Below are 23942 nucleotides of genomic sequence, written 5' to 3' on the forward strand. Positions count from 1 at the left end.
GCACGAGCTGGCGCAAAGGATTTGAAATTTGTATGGAGATTTTCGGCAAATTGTATGAAAAATCGATATACTTTCACTCTTTGTGTTCAAAAATGTGTTTCCAGTATGCTAGAAAGCTCAGAATTTCAGAAATTATAGTTCAAATAATGACAAACAAGTTTGTAGAAGGTTGTGACGCAATACGAGATGACTGTAATGAGTTATCCGTAATTGAATGTATGATTTTTTTGCATTTCTTTGATATATCGTGAACGGTGTATGGGCTAATAATCGCACTAACTTGATCGTATCGTCACACAATGAGAATAACAAGTTTAAAGTTTGTGTCTTCGGCAAAGTTGAGAAAAATGCTCTGACAAACATTATTGTGGGGCATAGACCTTCTTGCATTCACCAACTTTCTATCTGATATTCTCATTGTGTGACAATGCGATCAAGTTTGTACTAATAACCACCTATACACCGATCACAATATATCCATGAAATGCGAAAAAAATCACACATTCAATTGCAAATAACTCAGCACAGTCAACTCGTATCGCGTCACAATCTTCTACAAACTTGTTTGTCATTGTTTGAACTATAATTTCTGAAATTCTGAGCTTTCTAGCATACTGGAAACATATTTGAGAACACAAAGAGTGAATGTCTGTCGATTTTTCATACATTTTACCGAAAATCTTCATACAAATTTCAAGTCCTTTGCGCCAGCTCGTGCTTCTGCCAAATGACCTGAAACTTTCAGAAAGTCATTTTTTCACCCAAAGGCACCAATCTAGGGGGTGCCGCGTTGAAAAAAATGTTGTAAAAATCATCCCATACATATTTGGGCCAGTCTAATGGGGCATATTACCCCCTCCTTCCACTCCTCCGGTAGCTGTTATATGTCCCAGATCCGCACTATCAGCCGGTGTAGGCAATCGGCCAACCTGTCCGGGCCCATTTTGATGAGTTCAGCTGCGATGCCATCCTTCCCAGCCGACTTGTTTCTATTCAACTGGCGAATGGCTTCCTTAACTTCACTCATCGTTGGGAGTGGCTCCTCTTCGTCGTTGGCTACGCCGGCGATGTACCTTCCCCCACCGTCTTGATCTCCTGCATGTGCGCCGTTCAGGTGTTCATCGAAGTACTGCTTCCACCTTTTGATCACCTCACGATTGTCCGTCAGGATACCCCCGTCCTTATCCCGGCACATTTCAGCTTGCGGCACGAAGCCTTTGCGGGATGCGTTGAGTTTCTGATAGAACTTTCGTGTTTCTTGGGAACGATGCAGCTGCTCCAGCTCCTTGAGCTCCTCCTCCTCCAGGCGGCGCTTTTTCTCCTGGGAAAGTTGGACTCGCTGCCTCTTCCGCTGTCGGTGATTTTCCACATTTCGACGAGTGCCTCTTTGCACTACTGCCGCCCGCGCGGCATTCTCTTCGTCCATCACCCTCCTACACTCCTCGTCGAACCAGTCGTTCCGTCGAGTTCGCTCCACATAACCGATGACGTTCTCCGCAGCACTGTTGATGGCTGTTTTGATGGTATCCCAACAGTCCTCGAGAGGGGCTTCGTCAAGCTCGCCCTCTGCCGCAGCGCTGCTTCGACCGATTGCGCGTAGTCTGCCGCGACCTCAGGTTGCTTCAGTCGCGCGATATTTAACCGAGGCGTGCGCCGGTTTCGCGTGTTGTTTACTACGGAGAGTTTTGGGCGCATCTTCACCATCACCAGATAATGGTCCGACTCGATGTTGGCGCCCCGACAGGATCTGACGTCGATGATGTCCGAGAAGTGCCGGCTGTCGATCAAAACGTGGTCGATCTGTGATTGAGTTTAGTACGGTGATCTCCAGGTGTACTTGTGTGGGAGGCGGTGCTGGAAAAAGGTACTACGTACAGCCATTCGTTTGGAGGCGGCGAAATCGATAAGTGTGAGGCCGTTTTCGTTGGTCAGCTGGTGTGCACTGAACCTTCCAATTGTCGGTTTGAATTCCTCCTCCTGGCCGACCTGAGCATTGAAATCCCCGATGACGATCTTGATATCATGTTTTGGGCAACGGTCGTATTCACGCTCCAGCTGCGCGTAAAATTCGTCTTTGTCGTCACCGGTACTTCCGAGGTGAGGGCTTTGCACGTTGATGATGCTGATGTTGAAGAACCGGCCCTTGATTCTCAACCGGCACATTCGTGAGTTAATCGGCCACCACCCGATCACGCGCTTTTGCATCTTTCCCATCACTATAAAAGCTGTTCCAAGCTCGTGTGTGTTGCCGCAGCTCTGGTAGATGGCACGACCATCTGGATACGTTCGTACCGTGGAGCCCTTCCAGCAGACCTCCTGCAGCGCTACGATGTCGAATTTGCGGCTCTTCAATTCGTTGGAGAGCACGTGGGTACTGCCCACAAAATTTAGAGATCGGCAGTTCCATGTTCCAAGTTTCCAATCGCTAGTCCTTTTTCGTCGCGTGGGTCTTTGCCGATTTCCATCCGAAATTTGTTGTTCGTTGTTCGTTGCTTATGTTTTTTGTAGTCACAGGCTCGCAAGGCCCGCAGCTAACCCCACTATCTCGCAGGAGGACCGTCGTGATGTTGCTGTTTTAGGTCCCGAACACCACCAGGACGTTGTTGCACTCCGCACGCCGCCCCTGACATGGAGAACAGACGCGTTACTCTTCCGATATTTCAAGCAATTTTTGAAATATTAAAAAAAAAAAATTATCAATCTGGTTATTAAAAAAAATCTTTCAATTGTTTTGGTTTTCCTTGTCTTTGCTAAAGTTCTTAATTAATATTTTGTTCTTGTTGAACAATTAAGTCATTTATGTCACTATTTTGAAGTTTTTTTTGTTTCTATCTGCATTACTTAGGTATTTTTAATTTTTTCCATAATTTTTAACAGTTGAATCGTGTGCCATTTTAGCAATTTGTAATTCGTAACCTAGTTTCACAAATTTTGTACATTTTTTATTTTTTGAGTTTTTATTTTTTGTTGTTGATTTTTTGTCAGGTTTATAAGTTTTGTCAATTTGACCGTTTTAGTGATTCTCATCAAAATTTTGTTATTTTTTTCATAACAAAATATTTATCGCATTTTGTATTATTTTAGTTTCGTCATTTGTGTATTTTCGTCTACATTTTCGTTTCTCTGTTTTTTGGTCATTTTTAAATTTTTTTTAAAATCGTTCTTGGCAATTGGCAAATTGTCTAATATTTAGGCTTATTTATGCTTAATAATTTTTTGCTTATATTTGTTATTCGTTTTATTTTGGAGCTTATTCTAGCAATTTTGTCATTTCTATCGATGTTTTGTTCGTTTCGTCGTTTAAAATGTTTCTCTTTTTTTAAATTTTGTTTTTTCTGTCATTTGATTCCATAATTTTTGTTATTGTATGTGGTTTTTGATATTTTATTTTAGTTTTTATTTCCAGCACTTTTTGTTTTTTATCCTTGTAATGTTCCTTCACGTTAGTGATAAAACGGACAGTTCAATTAGTGGGGAGCATTTTGTGAAATCATTGTGAATAAGGAAAAATCACGTTTTTAACAATCCATGCCAAATCTTGAAGGGAAAACGTTTCCACTGTGGTAAATATGATTCATACTACCTATTTTTCCGTTAAAAAAAATCAATGAAAACCTGGAAAATTTGTAAGGGTCCAAAACTAGGGAAATTTCGTTTATGATGTTCCAATTTTAAACCTAGCATCTTCAAAGCTTTGTTTTAACATCAACCAATTAATTTAGATGGGAATTTTTAATTGAGGTCAACTTGACGCAAATAAACTACAAATAAGTAAATACAAATACAGAAAAGTTTTAACTTTTGTTCTGCTGATAGACCTGTCTGGGAGTAAAAATATTTGAGTTATTCATAACAGAAATATTAGTGTTTTATAATCGTTAAAAAGCTGTTATGCACTGCCATGATCATATTCGATTTAAAATTCGTTTTTAATTAGTTTGTTGTTTTCTTTTTTTCGAAAAAAAAACCTTTTGAAAGTATTTTAGTTCTAGTTCCAATAATAGGTACCCTATAAGTACCAAAATAGGACCAATAGTTTAAAAGTTTGAAATCTTTCAATAACGGCGAATCCTAAGTTGAAAATTCTCATTGAATCTTGCAGGTAAGATCATCAACGACAAATGAATATCCCGCCCATTTATGTGAAAAACATAAACTTATAAAAACCACCGCTTAAAGGGTCCAAAGTAGGGCAACTAATCCTTATTAGGTTAAATAATCTTGAGTGGAACTAAATGGCTCAATTCGACGTAACTCGAAAGAGTTAATCAAGGGGTATGTTTTTCCCATTTTTTCTTGTTAAGCGAATAGATATTGGTTTCTGCTTTCTAATGATGATTTGTAGAATATAATAGAGCAACTCCTAATAACTCTAGAGCTATTTTATGAAATAAGAATTTTTTGATCTTGAGTGGAACTAAAATAGTGGAGTGGAACCATTTTGTTCTAACAAAATATTTAACGGCTTTCAATCCTATCTTTGTGAAACTGTGAAAACTTTAAATAAATGCCTCCTTGTTGAAGAACTTAAAGAAGAACTTGGATGAACTTTGGATGTATTTAAACTTAATAAAAAAAGAAGAAAAAGATAAGATAAGATAAGAAACACATTGCAAAGGTGCTGCATATATTCAGGGGTAAAAACTGCATGCATAAGACAGCACTCCTAGTGAATTTTTTAAAGCAAGTAATTCCTTAAGATAGAAGAAAGTCTCACTCAAGATCATATTCCAATTTAAAAAAAACACGCGATTAATTGATATTTTGATGGAAATCTCGTTACAAAAACCAAATAAACGATTTTTTTTAATGATTTTAACTACCGTTTTAGTCATAAGAATCAGTTCATAACGGTCAAGGGTTACATAAATTAACGTTCAAAGTCAGCATCGATTGGTGAAAATTCCAGCAAAAAAAGGCGTATGTTTCTCAATCTGCAAAAAGTATTATTTTATTTCATAAATTTATGGTAAAATGACAAAGTTTGTATGAGAGGATCTTGAAAAGGTGTTTTTCCAATATTTCGATAAGATTTATAAATAATCATTGGCTTGATCTTAGAAAAAGTAGGAGAAGTTTCACTCAAGATCAAATTTCGGCTAGTTCCACTCTAGATCATTCCCTAGTGTATTCTAAATTTTGTTGCCGTTTCCATTTTTTTCCAGGCAGTTTGTGATTTTTAATTTTTTTGTTTTTCCTTTGTCAATTCAAATATATTTTGATAGTTTGCTGTAATTTTTGTAACCTTTTTGTTACTTCTTCTTCCAATTTTTTTTATTTTTGTCATGATTGATGTTTTCGAAATTTTATTTTAGCTATTTTTGCTATTGAGTTTATCGATGTGTTGCGTTGCGTTAGTTCATTTACAGTTTTGTGATTGTGATCAATTTTGTCAATTTATTCATCTTATTTCTACTTTTTTATTTGAAAGACTTATTTTTCAAGATTTGATAAGCTAGCTGACTATTGAAATGCCCATATTAAACAAAATATATTGGCCCTTATTCTGCGCCTCGAGTGACGTGACGATAGTCGAGTCACCCAAGTCACTCTATTCCCGTAGTCGGTTTAGGTGAGGATTGTCACTTCGGATGAACTTTGTGAGTTCTTACCCTATTCTCGTAGTCACCGTGGGTGAGAATCGTCGCATTCGGGTGACGATTTTAGGTGACAATTGTCGGTACCTTTTCAGGTGGTGACAAGATAGAAATTCAATGAAAATTTTCCATAAAGCAAACTTAGTTAGGCTCTAAATAGTTCACCACAGACAACAATGGCAATTTTTTGAAAACCCAGATAAACTTATTTACCTTTTTAAAGAAAATCAATTTTTTTCACCCCGTGAAAAAAAAATTTGTAATGAAAAAGATGATTTGTAAAAAGATGATTGTAATGAAGATGATTTAAAGAGCTGATTTTCAAATCCAAATCTAAAGTTTGTTTCTGCATGTATAAAGTTATTTATTTTAGAAATCAAAATCCAAATTTAAATTTTACAATAATAGCACAATATTGGTATGAAGGTGTTGATGATAATATAATCCTTTCAACGAGTGGTCATCTCCAGTTTTGCCCATCTCCAGTTGGATCCATAGAAGCCTGGAACTGAGGCTTTCTGACGAACATGTTTCCTGGATCGCATCCGCATCTGATAGCCGATAGGTTGTACGGTTGCTTCCAATTTTCGGCGGCATTCCATTATGCTAACAAAACCTGCCACCTTCAATTCACCCCTACGAAAAGTGCAAAAAAATATATCCGGATTAGCTCGGATCATTTCTGTTTTTTTTTAAACTTACTTGTTGTTAAATCCTTTCTTATCCAGGGACAATACAATACCGGTTTGTCGGGACAGCAGCCGACGACTCCTGCATTCGTTTTGCATATTTTCCTCTGGGTATCATCGTATCAGCCAGCTACATGGTTATGTTTTCACACCATCCGCTGCACTTCTGAACTTCTTATCTAGCTTGAATGCCTTGCTTAGATCGTGCAATTCGACGGTAGCCTTTTCCGAACCGAAAATCTTACTAGTTGAATTAAAAACGAATTTAAAAGTTTGAAAGCGCTTACAAAACAAAACAAACCAAGCCGGTTAGACACATAAGTTCATTTGGTCACTCACCCACAAATGAGCACCTGTCACTTCACCCACACAGACTCCGGGAATAAGGTGACAAATCTCACGGTGACTCGAGGTGAGGTGACAATCGTCACCTCATGCGCGGCGCAGAATAAGGGCCATTGTTTTTTTGTCTCTCTCTGTGGCTCTTAGTGGCATCTGTTGTTTAATAATGTTGTACAAATAGCATAGTTCCATAAACGATCACACAACTTTTATGATCTTCTCGGAATACGCACTGTTTTGAGCTACTGAATGATAAATCTTTTGTCAGGTAATTTCCTGGTAGTATTAGGCTGGTCGAGCTTACCAATAAACAATCATCTTTAATTAATGGTGCTAAGAAATATTAAAAGACCGCTCGCATTCAAAGCCCAGAAATGATTATATAACTTCCATAAGCGCTCAACTTGATATTGATGATAATATCTTTGTATTTTCCTCCTTTAACTTTTCAATGAATCGGTGTCATGACATTCAAAAAGTTATTCAAAAAAATAATACATTTTTTTATGGGATTCTGGTCAGAAATGATCTTAATCGAAATGTGACGTCACTGTGCTTTGTGGGAATTTTTAAACATGTGTTAAGTACATACTTAAGTGACATCATTTGAGGATGACTCCCTCGTCGTAGTTCATCTTCATCAACCAGGGGAGGAACCAGCTTTAAGACACGTACTAATTTACCACTAGCGGAGCCTTTTTTGTAAAACGATTACGAAAGGTTTCGCGCTTTTGTTAATTTTCTCATGCGGCACACTGACTTGCATTTGAGCCAAAATGAAGATGAAAAAAAAACGTGAAACAAAATATAATCGCTTATAACAATACTCGAAGCTGGCCTGTGCTATGGTTTTGAGGAGAAGGCAGCTCAAATCAACAGGTTCGAAAAATATGAGGAAGTTATGCGATATGCTTTAGTTTTTTTTGGTTGTTGTTGTTGCCTGGGATCACTTTTTATCCGGGTTAAGAAAAGTGGTTTCCCAACTATCCACTTCTAAGCAAACAAAGTATTTTGCTGAGGCTTAAGCGCTGTGATTTGAATTGAACTTTTTTTTTTAGCCAGTTGCCATTTGATTGTGATAAATGGTGAAACCATTATAATACAGAAGAAAGACCACAGAAAGAAGAAAAAAACACCGGGAAAAGATCGTTTCAACATCATCAGATCAAGTGGGAGAGGCTCGGTCTTCAAATTCGCTAAAACAATGCAATTTTAGCCGATATGGTTATGGTTTTCTAGTTAACGAATGGCAATTTGGGTTGAGTTGAGTTGAGTTGAGTGATGGGTTGAAGGAAGAAATGTAAACCATGCCCATTGGCTCCAAGAAGTAGTGAGTGTGCCATTTCATCGAGTAGCAATTTGTCTGGTTGCGCTTCTGTATGATCACTCACTACCCGGTGGAACTTAATTTGATTGCTTTTACGTAAACCAATTGTTTGAAAGTAAGTCACTCAGTAAAAACTAAGATATACTTTGCATTTAATTTTTTAATGCTCGAATAAACTTCTTTCATTTGAGTTAATCAATGCTTTTTAGAATTATGCTTTTTAGATTATCAAGGGTGCTGAAGTTATTTTCATTTGAACGAGGAAGTTAACCAGGTTAACAAAATATTTCTATGGGCAGATCGAAGCCACTTTTCAACACTTGAGAAGAGGATTGGTTGAAACAGCAATTCTCAAGTGATCTCAATCACTTTAAAAATAGGTACAGCTTCGAGCGACTCAATCACTCAAACGTTCTGAGCTTGCATAAGTTCAAATACCAGCATTTGGTTAGCACTTGTGTGTGATAAGTAACTTGTATATAAGGTTGTTGTCTCTATATAAGTCATTGGAATGAGATCTCGATCTTAAAACAATGCGGAGTAAACTTACGATATTCCGTTTAAATTTTCTTTATATTTTGAAGACTAAAAAATATTTAATACTCATAAGATATTATTTTATAAAAATCAACACGACACCTTGAGTAACCTGCTTTCTAATCTTCCCGGTTGGATTACCTATTGGTCTATATTATGTGAAAATACTGTTAATTTCGGCTAATTATGCTGTTTTCATACATTATTCACTCATTCAATTAATTAGCCAAAACATTTTTAAACAGTATCTTAGGTAATTCAAAAACTCAAAACTACCAAAATCACCAAAGAATCTTCATTAAACTATTACTATCATAATACTAAACTTATAAAAATAAGGATTTTTGAAATGTAGGTAGTTTTATCAAAGCATAAGCAACCCAAATAACCAAAATTTCCGAATTGACCGGAAAATCTAAAATAACTGCAATGGTCGAACTGACCAAAATGTCCATAATGACAAAAATTATTCCAAATGACGAAATTACCAAATAACCAAAATGATCAAAATCATTCAAATGAGAAAAAAGTGGCAAAAAACACTCAAAATGACAAAAATAACAAAAATGACAAAAATGACAAAAATGACAAAAATGACAAAAATGACAAAAATGACAAAAATGACAAAAATGACAAAAATGACAAAAATGGCAAAAATGACAAAAATGACAAAAATGACAAAAATGACAAAAATGACAAAAATGACAAAAATGACAAAAATGACAAAAATGACAAAAATGACAAAAATGACAAAAATGACAAAAATGACAAAAATGACAAAAATGACAAAAATGACAAAAATGACAAAAATGACAAAAATGACAAAAATGACAAAAATGACAAAAATGACAAAAATGACAAAAATGACAAAAATGACAAAAATGACAAAAATGACAAAAATGACAAAAATGACAAAAATGACAAAAATGACAAAAATGACAAAAATGACAAAAATGACAAAAATGACAAAAATGACAAAAATGACAAAAATGACAAAAATGACAAAAATGACAAAAATGACAAAAATGACAAAAATGACAAAAATGACAAAAATGACAAAAATGACAAAAATGACAAAAATGACAAAAATGACAAAAATGACAAAAATGACAAAAATGACAAAAATGACAAAAATGACAAAAATGACAAAAATGACAAAAATGACAAAAATGACAAAAATGACAAAAATGACAAAAATGACAAAAATGACAAAAATGACAAAAATGACAAAAATGACAAAAATGACAAAAATGACAAAAATGACAAAAATGACAAAAATGACAAAAATGACAAAAATGACAAAAATGACAAAAATGACAAAAATGACAAAAATGACAAAAATGACAAAAATGACAAAAATGACAAAAATGACAAAAATGACAAAAATGACAAAAATGACAAAAATGACAAAAATGACAAAAATGACAAAAATGACAAAAATGACAAAAATGACAAAAATGACAAAAATGACAAAAATGACAAAAATGACAAAAATGACAAAAATGACAAAAATGACAAAAATGACAAAAATGACAAAAATGACAAAAATGACAAAAATGACAAAAATGACAAAAATGACAAAAATGACAAAAATGACAAAAATGACAAAAATGACAAAAATGACAAAAATGACAAAAATGACAAAAATGACAAAAATGACAAAAATGACAAAAATGACAAAAATGACAAAAATGACAAAAATGACAAAAATGACAAAAATGACAAAAATGACAAAAATGACAAAAATGACAAAAATGACAAAAATGACAAAAATGACAAAAATGACAAAAATGACAAAAATGACAAAAATGACAAAAATGACAAAAATGACAAAAATGACAAAAATGACAAAAATGACAAAAATGACAAAAATGACAAAAATGACAAAAATGACAAAAATGACAAAAATGACAAAAATGACAAAAATGACAAAAATGACAAAAATGACAAAAATGACAAAAATGACAAAAATGACAAAAATGACAAAAATGACAAAAATGACAAAAATGACAAAAATGACAAAAATGACAAAAATGACAAAAATGACAAAAATGACAAAAATGACAAAAATGACAAAAATGACAAAAATGACAAAAATGACAAAAATGACAAAAATGACAAAAATGACAAAAATGACAAAAATGACAAAAATGACAAAAATGACAAAAATGACAAAAATGACAAAAATGACAAAAATGACAAAAATGACAATAATGGCAAAAATGACAGAAATGACAAAAATGACAAAAATGACAAAAATGACATAAATGACAAAATGAAAAAATGAAAAAATGACAAGAATGACAAAAATGACAAAAATGATAAAAATAACACAAAATGACAAAAATGACAAAAATGACAAAAATGACAAAAATGACAAAAATGACAAAAATGACAAAAATGACAAAAATGACAAAAATGACAAAAATGACAAAAATGACAAAAATGACAAAAATGACAAAAATGACAAAAATGACAAAAATGACAAAAATGACAAAAATGACAAAAATGACAAAAATGACAAAAATGACAACAATGACAAAAATGACAAAAATGACAAAAATGACAAAAATGACAAAAATGACAAAAATGACAAAAATGACAAAAATGACAAAAATGACAAAAATGACAAAAATGACAAAAATGACAAAAATGACAAAAATGACAAAAATGACAAAAATGACAAAAATGACAAAAATGACAAAAATGACAAAAATGACAAAAATGACAAAAATGACAAAAATGACAAAAATGACAAAAATGACAAAAATGACAAAAATGACAAAAATGACAAAAATGACAAAAATGACAAAAATGACAAAAATGACAAAAATGACAAAAATGACAAAAATGACAAAAATGACAAAAATGACAAAAATAACAAAAATGACAAAAATGACAAAAATGACAAAAATGACAAAAATGACAAAAATGACAAAAATTTCAAAAATTTCAAAAAATGACAAAAATGATAAAAATTACAAAAGTTGCACATATTTCAAATATTATAAAAATTACAACATTTTCAAAAATTTCAAAGATTGATTCAGATATGAAATTTTCTCTTTAAGCGAATAGCAGCTTAAATTTTATTTTGTATTTTTTGCTCATCTCCACATTTAAAAGTGTTTGATAAATTTCACGCCCACAAAATTTAAATTAAAGACCTTATTTTGATTTATTTTGGTGTCTCGGAAGTTTTGAAAATCGTTAAACATTGTTTAAGAAAACTATTCACTTTTCTGATAATGCATAGCATAAAAAAAATAAAATAAAATAAATGTTTTTTATCAACTTTCCTCAAGGCTGCATGAAATTATGACTTCTGCGAAAAAAGTCATAGAAGATTTCTTTTTTTTTCTTCTCCAGATTCTGTAAAACAATATATTTTCAACGAGTTTTTGAAGAAGTTTCAACCAAATTGAATTTAAGATATTTTATAAAGTAAAAATCAAATCGTTTTGCATACTTCAACAAATTTTTTATATGAAATTAATACTTTTTTCAATCATATTTTGTCCTTAGGTAATTTCAAAAATATTTGTCGTTACAAATAAAAAACTGTAGAATTTAACTTTTTTTTGATAATTCATCATCATCATCATCAAAATATTATTCTTTTGTTTAATAAAGTAGGTATAATCAACAAATTCAGAATCAGTTTTTTTTTCTTTTATGTAGATTTGATAGTTTATGAGTTATCAATGTAAAATAAACTCATTGCGTGTTAGATGACAATTTGCGGAAAGTTATTCATTAAAAGCTATCGATCAGTGAAAAAAAGGTATTATAGTCGGCCAGTGAAGTTAAAGGTTATGTTATTACTATGTATTTTTTTTGCTCCTCCCGAGCAATATTCCTTTAAATCCCGTTCACTCTTGAGACTCAAACAACCCCTCTTCAACGTCAAATCTAGCTTAAATTTGGTATGTGGCCTTCTGGTTAGCTAATTATCAATGATTAACTTTTTTCAATTCTGATCGTGTCATTATCAGAATTAGTTTTGCAACTTCTATGCTGTTCGTTTTTGATACTGTTTAGCACAGATTATAAAGATAAGAAGACATAGTATGCATACATTTCATCTGAATAATCAAAAGCCAAAAGCTCGTATAGGGTCTTATATAAGCAACAAATTTTCAAAAAACACCACAACAGAAGAGGGAAAGATACAGTTTAGCTTAATTTTCTATTTTTTTTTATTCAACCTTCAGATAAAATATGCTGCCAAAGTGCTTCTGATCAGGACTGAAAAGTTTAGACCAGAAGCTGTAGATTTAATTTTTTTTTAAAAACATTGAAAAGAGTAACTAAAAATTCTAAAGTCCTTAGGACAGGCTGGCGAAAGATGTGTTTCTAGCAACTTGCTACAGGAGTATTGAAAAAAAAAATGCAAATCATCATGTTTTGTGCGTGTTATTGCAAAACCATAAAATTTTCTCTCACTACTATTTTAACAATTGTGAAACTCTATGGCCAGCAACTCCCGGATAATATGAGCTCAGTCGCAGAAGACTCCTTTGACTAGGTCTCAGGGTCGGCCTACGGCTGGGTAATCGGAGGGGAACGCGGACAAAATTTACAAGACAAACTGTGGGTTTTCAATTCAAACAAAGAACAACAAAGCAATTTAATTGAACGGAAATAAAACCAAATTTATTAAAAACGGAAAACTACTTTAAGACTTCAAATTTTCGATTTCAATTTAAGATTTTTATTTTTCAACGTTACTGTGTAGTGTGTGTAGGGTGTGGGTTGGGCTGTAGTTGGCTGGATGCGGTACGTACCGATGCTGATGCTACCTACGGTGGTGAGCGCTCCTTCTTTCGGGGATTTCCGGTTACCAATTGGTTCCCAATATGGCGGCGGGGATTGGTAGGGAAATCACACTCTCGAGATATTCCTTAGTGCTGTTGGATGGTGCTTGTCTGGCGTTGACAAGCAGGTGAGGGTTTAACGGCGTCTTCCTTCTTTGGCTCGATCAGCGGACCACGGCAAGACCGTATTGATCGCGCTGAGAAGGGCTCTCCTTTAGAATTAGAGACCCGAGAAACTTGTCCCGAGTCCCGAGAGATGGGCCTCCTTTGCGATTATGGTTCCCTTTCTGGAACCAGAGGCCTAACGTTCTATTACGGTTAGACGTAGCCCGCTTCAAGCGAACTAGGCCGAATCGTGCGACGTTGACGAAAACGGTGAACAGCAAACACAAGAACTTCACACAAAAATAGCGATTGTGGGTTCAAAACTTCACAAGACTCAACAACACGGAGCTTGGACAATCACGTCTTCATCGCACGAACGCCGGAAGAAATAGCAGGCTGAGTCAACGACTCTTCTTCTTGGGTTTCCGCTCCACATCCTTCTTCCTCATTCCATCTGACTCGTTTGGGCGAGTTCTTGCAGATTGCATGCAACCCACATGCAATGTCGACCTTGAAGACGATGTTGGTTGCAGCCTTGCTGCCGATGAAACCACACGCCCAACTTAAAACTAACAAATTATGTATTTTTGTTAAACCTAACTCCTATATAATAATAATTTTTATCCCTAATCGTAACTAAATTTCAAAAACAAGACGAAAAACAACAGTTTGACAAATATTTAAAATGAAACAAATTAAAAAACCATCTGAGGCATTTGTAACGACGGTTACAATTGTGAACATTTGAACAAGTCTGTCCAAGATTTTTTTAAACACAAAAATGGTAACTCTTTTTAGCACGATATTCAGAATTCTTTTCTCATCTTTTTGTAGGGGAGAGTGGGGTATCGTGGGCCATGAGGAAACGTGGGCCAATTTTAATATCTCAGATGTGTGTGGAGATAAAAATCTCGAACCAACTGTCATCGTCGTCGCTATATTTCATATATTTCTATATGTTGTTGACTTAAATACGCATCATATGGTTCTTTTATTTATCAAGCTAAAAAAAATTAGAAAAATTTACTTTTATAATTAAAAATACACCCGCTAATTGCATTGATGGGGAACCAAAAGTTCATAACAAAAATAAGCTCATACGCTTATGATCTTAGTTTTGTCTTGATCTTTCACGTGGAATCACATATCTTTAGCCACCTATATTTTTATGTTTTTATACACATTCTGAGCTTAGATTACGTTTTCCCTATCTTTAAAGTTTTCTTATGCCAAATGAAGTGTTATGAAAAATATTTTGTTCATCTATATAAGGAATTTTGCCAAAACGTTCGCGAGCCAGGTTTTAGAATCTTTTCGATCATACCTCTCTTTTTAATTTCATCATCTGAAATTGCTTTAAAATAACGAAATGAATTATGAAATCACAGTTTTGGGTCAACTCATAAACTTTGTATGTTATTTGGTCAATTTGAATTTAGTGGCCCACGATTCCCCACCATTTTTCAAAATCCAAAAAATATTGCTAAACCTAGTGATACCTTCAAAATGTAGAAAACCATACTATTTTTTATTTTCATTTTATCTTCTATAATAAAGAAGTTATGAAACAACGAAAAAAAGTGGCCCATGATTCCCCACTCTCTCATACCATTTTGGTCAGAAAACTTCCCTGTATCATAAATATTTATATTTAAAATTCTTTCATGACAAACAAGTTAAGAATACACGCTTCAATATGTACTCGATTTGTAGTTATTTTTCTGAAATTATATTTGTAGGGTTGGAGTTTTGAATTTAACGTTAATAACATTTTTTGTATACTCATTTTTCTATACTTTTGGGATTTTTTGTGGTTTTTTTTATTACTATAGTATAATCATACTTCTAAATATTATTAGAAACCGTCAATTTGAAACAAAACTTCAGTGTAGACTAGAACTGAAGTTCACTTGAGTAGAGCAATTGAAAAAAAGATTCACAAGCTCGATTAATTCTCGACTGGACAGCTTGTCTAAACTTTGAGAGGCTCATCATACGCTTTTGAGTATTTATTTGAGCCGTTAATTCCGAAAAGCACTGCCTGTCGATCGTGACTTCATCAGCTCAACCAGCAGAAAGAAAACCGAACGAACGGAAAAAAAAGTCTCAGGTGTTGTTCGGTCGTCCAACAAATGATGACTTACCTCTAGCAGCTGAAGTCAACCGGCTAGCTCTGGACTGCAACTAACATACAACTGCACAGAGGGAAAAAATGAGCAACGTTCGACAAAAGGTGAACGAATGTAATTCCCACATTCTCTTGAACGGACGGCCGGACTTCGATGGGCCTTCAACGAACTGCTCGTCGTTCATGATCGCCTGGTAGTTTTAAGCTTCCATAGCACAGGTGTGTTTTGTTTAGGTCCGTGAGTCCCGACGATCAGTTTTCTACTTCTAAAGGTGGAAAATTGATTCGCGTCCACACGTTTTTATTGGCTTTCGAAGGAAGATTGAAAGGGAAAGTGCGTAGAAAAGTTCGAGGTTCGTCACTGTCTGTTCATCCAAGTCTCCTGCAATACGAAAAACTGTCATGGCATACTGGTCGAATGGGATTCCTGTTTTTTTTTTATTTGGCCGATCGATTGTTCTCTCGAAGTTGAAAACAGTGAGCTTGCTTGACCTACTGCGATGCGATGCCTGACTGGAGAGACAATTCGAGTGAAGTTGAAGAAAATACCGGTGATGGTGAGAGAATTAGGTATTACCAAAGCGTCTAGGAATTTCAAACTTTTTTTTGGTCGCTAAGAAAAAGTGATGCTATTTGGCAAGAGCGATTTGAATTCGAGCGAGCTAACCGATTCGATTCAGAGCATGGCGAATGTTGTTGTGATTTGAGTTTTACATAATCTCTTGATCGGTATCAGCGGCAGCTATCCGAATCGCATCTAATTGATAATCATGGGTCTGCTGGGGCAAAATAATTGGAATGTGCGGTTTTGGTTTGCGACTACCCGGGCATTTAGCAAGTACCAGGAAACTGAAAACCAATTCAATGGAAGGTAGAAAATAGGTATACATAATCGATTCTGATTTCGATGCGATTGCTCTCCCTCTTCTAGCTTTTATTACTTTAATGAAATCATTTTATTAAAATCTAGATATGATTTAAAAATTTCACATTGGAAGTCTTTAAGGAACGACCTCGTTCAAATATCCAGGCTTAAGTATCAAACATCTTTCATAACCAAACAAAACTATGCGTAAGAATTGTACACAAATTATGCAATCAACGAACGTGTCTTTTCCCAAAAACTGTATTACAACCTTCGTCGTTCCTTTCTGTATCTGGATAATCAACGTTTAGAATCTAGTTGTGTCCATCAAAGTCACGTCAAGTTCAGCTTGAGCAAAAAGCATGCCACAACTTGGCACTGTTCATCAACAAATCCATCAACCAAGCATTTTTAGCAAGTTGTTAAGCCGAGTTTAGGAAAACGAGCAACCATTCTACAGAAAAATCCGTTAGCCTTCTGTCAGAGATCTGCCTTTTGAAGGTATGAAGTGGCATCCTGTGATTCTTTACTAAATCAGTTAAATACAACCGTGGGCAGCAAATGAACACATGCCTACTGCGTTTAGAGAGACGATCATCTCCTAACTTGCCTGCAGCCAAAGCTGGAAACTGAAAAAAAAATGTTGCAATAAAACGTGCTTTTGTCAGCAGAAGTAAACTTGTTGTGAGACGAACCGTGAAGCCAAATGCCAAAATTACCACATTCCGATGAACATCTTGCTGTTGCTGCTGCCCGAATCCATTCGAATAAATGTCTCATTTATGAGAACTTTTGGGCTTCGGAAAAACGGCAACCTTACGTGAAGACCTTAGTGCGAGAACAATCGAAGATACACATTTTGAACTCTAATGATGAAGTAGTTTTCTGTTTTCGCATTCAAGGGAGTTTTTTTTTGTCTAAAAGAGGTAATTGTTCCGTTTGCAGTGATTGTCCGATCAATGGGGGAAAAATAGTGTAATTGTTGCAAAGTGAAGTCGAAAAAAGGCGAAACGAAACAAACCTGCCTTGGTTGGTGGTAAAAAGTGCATTCAGAAGTGTTCCAGTGTCTCAGAATTGAAAAAAAAGCATCAAACCAAAGTCGGCGCTGATTGTCGTCGATCTAAGAAGAAACCAAGCCTTCTCTATTTGTGGTTGTTAGCGTTTTTTTCCCTGTCGCCATGGGAACGAAAATAGAATACGTCGATTCCAGCCACATGTACGCGACTAATTACATCAGAAACTCCAAGGCGATTGCAGTGCTCTGGGCGATTTTCAGCATCTGCTATGCGATCATCAGTGTTGTCGCGTTCGTCACGCCCGGTAAGTTTGTCAACTACAGTGAGCGAAATAAGAATAGCACCACTATGTGTTTTGCTTGTTAAAATATGAATGATTGAAAATTACAAAAAATTTCTTCCACAGATTGTTCTGAATTGCTTAACGGATAAATCAAGCATAAGTTTACTTTTTTTGTACGTAGCAATTGGCGTTGAGGACCAAAAATGTGGAAAAGGGGTGCGAAATAAGAATAGAACCACTTAAGTTTTCCAACAAAAACTAGATTAGTTTTAAAAATTTACTGTGTAAAAGTGAATAATAATGCTTCTACGAATTATTTGAATAGATAACTGCATTTTAGGAGTTTTCCAGAATTCCAAAGGTTTTCAAAGGTTTTAAAATGGGGGTTTTAAGAGATGCTCCTGTAGCGTTAAGGAATTAGATATTTGAGCTATAAAACTTCATCAAACTGCTTGATTTCTTCATTAACATTCATAAGTATGATGGAAAATGATGAAAAATAGATTTGAGGCTGAGTTTGAATCCAAAAAGCAGGTTGGAATTCAAAAATACTAATGTTTTTTAATAATCAAACACTATTTCTCTAGTTTTAAGTCATAGATGGCAGCACTATCTTGCCATTTAACCAAATTCATGCCCATTTTCGAATATCCGGGATTAATTAGGGATAGTTGGATGATTTTGATCAAGAAATAAATACATGTACTGTGTGAGCGCTTTGGAAATTCTAAGATCACTGAATCCAAAATAAATAGAATTGCATCAAGGTCACTAAAAGTTAATTTTTTGGACCGATTATCAGAATAAAGTTATACTTTGGGATGCAGCTTGATGGACCAGATGGCTAGCAGTGTTAATGGTATGATTTGCAATTGAATTGGAAGTTGAGATGAGCAGGAATTTTTGCGGTTGTACATTTTTGTGCTGGTGATTCTTTTGCAAATCTGGAAAAGCTTTCTGCAGCGTGAACTTCCACAAAACTGTAATGGGAAAATACCTCAAATTGATAAATATGGGCCTAAATAAACCTGGAAAATCAATATTGAGACAAAATTTGGTTTTAACTGCAAGATAGTGCTGCCATCTACGACTTGAAACTGGAAAAAAGTGTGGTTTACTGAACAAAATCAAAGTTTTTGATTTCCAACCTATTTTTTCTCATTAAAAATTAATTCCGAATGTTCGTTTCATCATTTCACGTCATTTTAATGAAGAAAGTTAGTAATTTGATAAAGAATTTCAGCTCAAATATTTAACTCCTTAACGCTAGAGGAGCATCTCTTAAAACCCCCATTTTAAAACCTTCGAAATCCTTTGGAATTCTGGAAAACTCCTAAAATGCAGTTATCTATTCAAATAACTCGTAAAAGCATTATTATTCACTTTTACACAGTAAATTTTTGAAAATAATCTAGTTTTTGTTGGAAAAACTCAAGTGGTTCTATTCTTATTTCGCACCCCTTTTTCACATTATTGGTCCTCAACGCCAATTGCTACGTACAAAAAAAGTAAACTTATGCTTGATTTATCCGTTAAGCAATTCAGAACAATCTGTGGAAGAAAATTTTCGTAATTTTCAATCATTCAAATTTTAACAAGCAAAACACATAGTGGTGCTATTCTTATTTCGCTCACTGTATTAAGAACCTCCCAACTAGTGTATATGTAGTTAGTTAGTTAGTATTATGACCATAACTACTGTAAGTGTAAGCCGTAAATGCTGCAAACGTAAACATTGTACCTTAGCCAATGCATTGTTTTGCATGACTGTTAGTTGAAGCGTCTGAAGTGTGCGAACAAAATAATAATACAAGTTTAAGTGGATTTTTGACGTTTGGTCCGTTTGGAGCACCAAGATGTGCGTTGAAGTATTCATAACTTGTATAAAAAAAATTAATAATAGCACTGATATATTTTGAACTAGCATGAACTAGAGACAGCTTTCGATTTTGGAAACAAGCCCAATCACGTTGTGTTGCCAAAATCGAATGGTTTTTTCCTCAGATGTTTCTTACTTATTACTAAAAATAATCCTTTGGATTATATCATATTCCCCATCTGAAATTTTTGAAAAAAATATTGGAAATTGTGCGAAACTTGTTAAAAATTACTTTCGCACAATTTTCAATATTTTTTCAAAAATTTCAGATCAATCGATTGATCAATCAAAAACACTCACTGAAGAAGGTAGTAAGTTGCTATCGAAAAACCGGTATATGAACATTTCATTTACCGTGGTTGAATTAAAAGGAATCTTTCGATTGCTTTGATTCAAGAGAGAAGCCTTCAACTTCATTTCAAAGCAAAAATTTTTGTTTTCAGTCAAATCAGCAAATTCAAAGCGCATTATTTTTACCCACACGCATAACCATTTTAAGCATTGGTAAAATGTATCAAATATGTTTTAAAAGATATCAACTTGTAAAAACGTGATATTAATTTAAGATTTAAGTTTGAAGCTTTGTATTTGAAGAGTCTTCAATATAAATAATGTTAAACAACAAACCGATAAAATATATTTCTAGATGAATTTTCACCTGAAGTTCTATGACCAACAAAAAGTTTTATTAATTTTGTTCATAATTAGTATTCTGTGAAGCACTATTTTAAGATATAATCGAGGTTTTTCATGTAACAAAATCCAAAAAATAAATATAAATTTTATTATATTTTTGATTTCTTTGGGTTTGAATTGAATCTGAGAAAGATTTAAACTTTAATTTTTAATCAAGAATCTTAATGAATCGAATGAATAAATAATGAAAGTAATGAAATCCTTAAATTCAGAATTCGAATAAAAGATTTCTGGTTGTTGAGGGATGTGAAACAAATTTTGCTTTTTGGTTCATAATTCATAGAAATTATTATCTGGATTTCAAATTAAAAAATGGCTCTAAAATTGAAAACTCAGTTTTTAAACTCAGATTGAAAATGGAGAATTCAGATTCGGAATCAAATAAAAAAAAAACAGCTTCAGTTCTAAAGTTAAGGTTTATTAAAGATAAAAATATCAATGTGAGAATTCCATAACGGAATCAATTTGCAAGAGATCGCAGTTTCATACTTTTGATTCTTGATTCAATATAAGTTCAATATAAGTTAATCATCGTTTAATTGATTTTTGTAAATTTGTTTTCGACATATCGGTGAAAATGTATATTCTTGGAGAAAAAACATCAGCATTGAAAATTGATAAAGATGGATAGAAAATATACAGATGTTGAAAAGAGCAAAAGAGCATTTTCTCCTAACTGTTGCTAGTAATTTTCAATTCTGATATTCTTTCTCCAAGAATATACTTTTTCAGCGATATGCTGAAAGTAAATATACAAAAATCAATTAAACGATGGTTAACCTATATTGAACTTATATTGAATCAAGAATCAAAGGTTGCTAATTGATTTCGTAATGGAATTCTCACAGTGGTATTTAAATCTTTGATAAAACTTAACCTTAGAACTGAAGCTGAATTTTTAATTTTAATTCCGAATCTGAATTCTGTATGTTCAATCTGATTTTAAAAACTGAGTTCTAAATTTATGGAAGATTTTTGATCTTAAATTCAGATAGTGATTTCTATGAATTATGAACCAAAAAACAAAATTTGTTTCACAACCCTCATCCAGAAATCTTTTATTCGAAATCTCAATTTTTGGATTTCATTTCGATTTTTTCATTATTTATTGATTCGTAATTCAACTTGTGAATCCAAATAAAAATTACGAAGGGCGAAACTGTTCCATCATCATGAAATTTCATTGATTCCAATTTTAAATAAAAATTATAAATATAAATATCAAATCCAAATCTTTGAAATGGTTTGTAATTTTGACTATTTTCTTTTCATACTGCGAAATGATGAGATTCAAATATGGATATTGCCTCTAATTTAAGTTTGAAATTTAAAACCAAGATTCGAATCAGGATTTTGTCCAAACCGGTCAAAACCCGAGATTTTTATTTCAAGATATTCCTCAAAAATCCGGCCAAAAGTCAAGCAAAATAGAAAATTATTCAATAAAAATCATGCAGAAAAATGCAGATTCGTTTTCAAAATTCAATTTCAAAGACTCAATTCAAACTTTTGTTTGATTATGCAAATAAAGTGAACAAATTCGGATAAAATCTGGGCAATCTGGCAAGCTTAGTCTAATCTCGTTAAGATTTGATATTCAGGACGAAATTTTTATCAACCAGTGAGAATTTTTTTTGAGAATCTGTAGTAGAATTGTGTACCTGGGAGAAGATTTCAAGGGTTTGGCTTTAGTCCAGAGTCGAGATTGTTACTATTGAATAGAGATGTACCGAATAGTGGTATTCGGCGAACGGCCGAATACCGAATATTTACCTTTTCAACTATTGTTCTTCGAAATTATCGACGTTTTTCGGTGAATTTTAATAATAATAAAACAGATTTACCAGTTGTCCATACGTTTCGAGCTACTCTGGCATTCGCTCCTCCTCAGTGGACACTAAAATTATATTTTACTTTTTAACATTAAACTTTAAATCTAAATTTTTAATTTTAACTTACAAATGACTGGCCATCGTCTGAACTATTTTGATTTTGGACAGTTTGTTTTGTTTTGCGTTTACACAACTGGTAAATCTGTTTTGTAAGTTAAAATTAAAAATTTAGATTTAAAGTTTAATGTTAAAAAGTAAAATACAATTTTAGTGTCCACTGAGGAGGAGCGAATGCCAGAGTAGCTCGAAACGTATGGACAACTGGTAAATCTGTTTTATTATTATTAAAACTCACCGAAAAACGTCGATAATTTCGAAGAACAAACAACCGCGGTGATAACTCCAAAACTCTTTTTAACTATTCGGTTAAACGAATATTCGGCCGAATATTCGGTTGAATACTCTATTGAGTTTTTAATGAAAAAAAAAAACTTTTTCGATTATTTCATTGCTTTCGTTTTCTTCTATATTAATGCCCCTCATGTTTTTAGTCGATTATTTTAATCTAGATGATATTATCGATGATGTCGGATGGTGTATTTATAAGTAGGGGTCTTTCTGATTTTCAAAATGTTACCAATAACTGAAAAGACATCAGATGAATAGTCGCTTTTAGGGCGTTTATTCCCAAAGAGATTCCTTTCCTGTGAAATCTGGGACAAAACATGTCGAAACAGGTGCCAAGCTATTTGTATTTGTTTCTTTGAGATTGAATAAGATGATTGTCGAATTTGAGCAATATATCTTTTAAATAGTTGTTGAAAAGTATGATGATTTTTAACCTTAAGCATATCATACTTTCAATCGCACGTATCCACACTGACAGGCAATCAGGATGATTTTTGAAAAAAATATTAAAAACGGCAAATTTAAATTTTTTTGAAAAATCGTAATTGAACTCCAAACCTAAAAGTTTTTAAAGAGAAATTTGAGTTATTTATTTGATTAAGCAAACTACTATAAATTAAATTTTGTAGAAACAAGAGAAATTCAGCTATTTCAGCCAAATGTTGGTTGAAACTCTGGTACTGAAAAGTATATTTTTGTCTGAGCCTTCAGGGAGCTTTTACGAATGGAATGATGATGTATGATGTATGTAATGTATGTAATAATGAAATAATAATGATTTCACAAATGTATTAGAAGTTTTTTTGTTAAAATGTGACTGAAAAAAGTAACAAGTCGTGAAAATTCTAAAAAATGTGCCATATTGACAATCTTTACCGGATGAGGATGGAATCAGTCGTCACGATCGAAAACCCTTGCTCAATACTAGAAAAACAAAAACCAACAACAAAGTATGCCGAAGCAGACAATAACGCTTGCTTTGATTTATACCGGATGCACTGAAAATCAGGCCGAAAGTGTTTTTTTGCGTGTAAAACACGATAAGCCGTCAAATGTCGAGAGATTTTCGTATAAAGGAAGTGGATGGGTACCACAACAAGTACAATCCGGTAACAGAAAATTGCTAACTTTGGTACAACTGCCTCAGAAGTAGTAAACTAGAAAAGGAACGTAAACCACAAAAAATGCAGTGCGCAAGCATGATTGTGGGCGTATTTACATTTTTCAACCGACTGGGTCCGATTTGAATTTGTAAACACGTCAAAAAATAGCAACAATTTTTTCGTTGTTGTTGTTTACTTTTACTACTATCCACCTCAAATCTGAGTCACGTTCAAAAATATGAAGCGGAAAATTTTGCCGCCATCGAAACCGTCGAATGTACCGGATAAAAGCTGGTCGGTGATCGCTTGGTAGACGAC

At 33.7% G+C, this 23942-nt stretch overlaps 1 protein-coding gene across 1 annotated transcript in view; it reads left to right on the top strand.

Moving 5' to 3' along the window:
• LOC129756685 (LHFPL tetraspan subfamily member 3 protein) overlaps nucleotides 1-23942 on the top strand; it is a 73820-nt gene that overhangs the window by 5200 nt on the left and 44678 nt on the right. The window contains exon 2 of the mRNA XM_055753626.1: nucleotides 17353-17727. Within this exon, the coding sequence (XP_055609601.1) occupies nucleotides 17586-17727 (142 nt within the window). The 5' untranslated portion in view covers nucleotides 17353-17585. The remainder of the gene's footprint in view (nucleotides 1-17352; nucleotides 17728-23942) is intronic.

Source organism: Uranotaenia lowii, chromosome 3 (genome assembly GCF_029784155.1).
Source record: "Uranotaenia lowii strain MFRU-FL chromosome 3, ASM2978415v1, whole genome shotgun sequence".
Lineage (NCBI taxonomy): Eukaryota > Metazoa > Arthropoda > Insecta > Diptera > Culicidae > Uranotaenia > Uranotaenia lowii.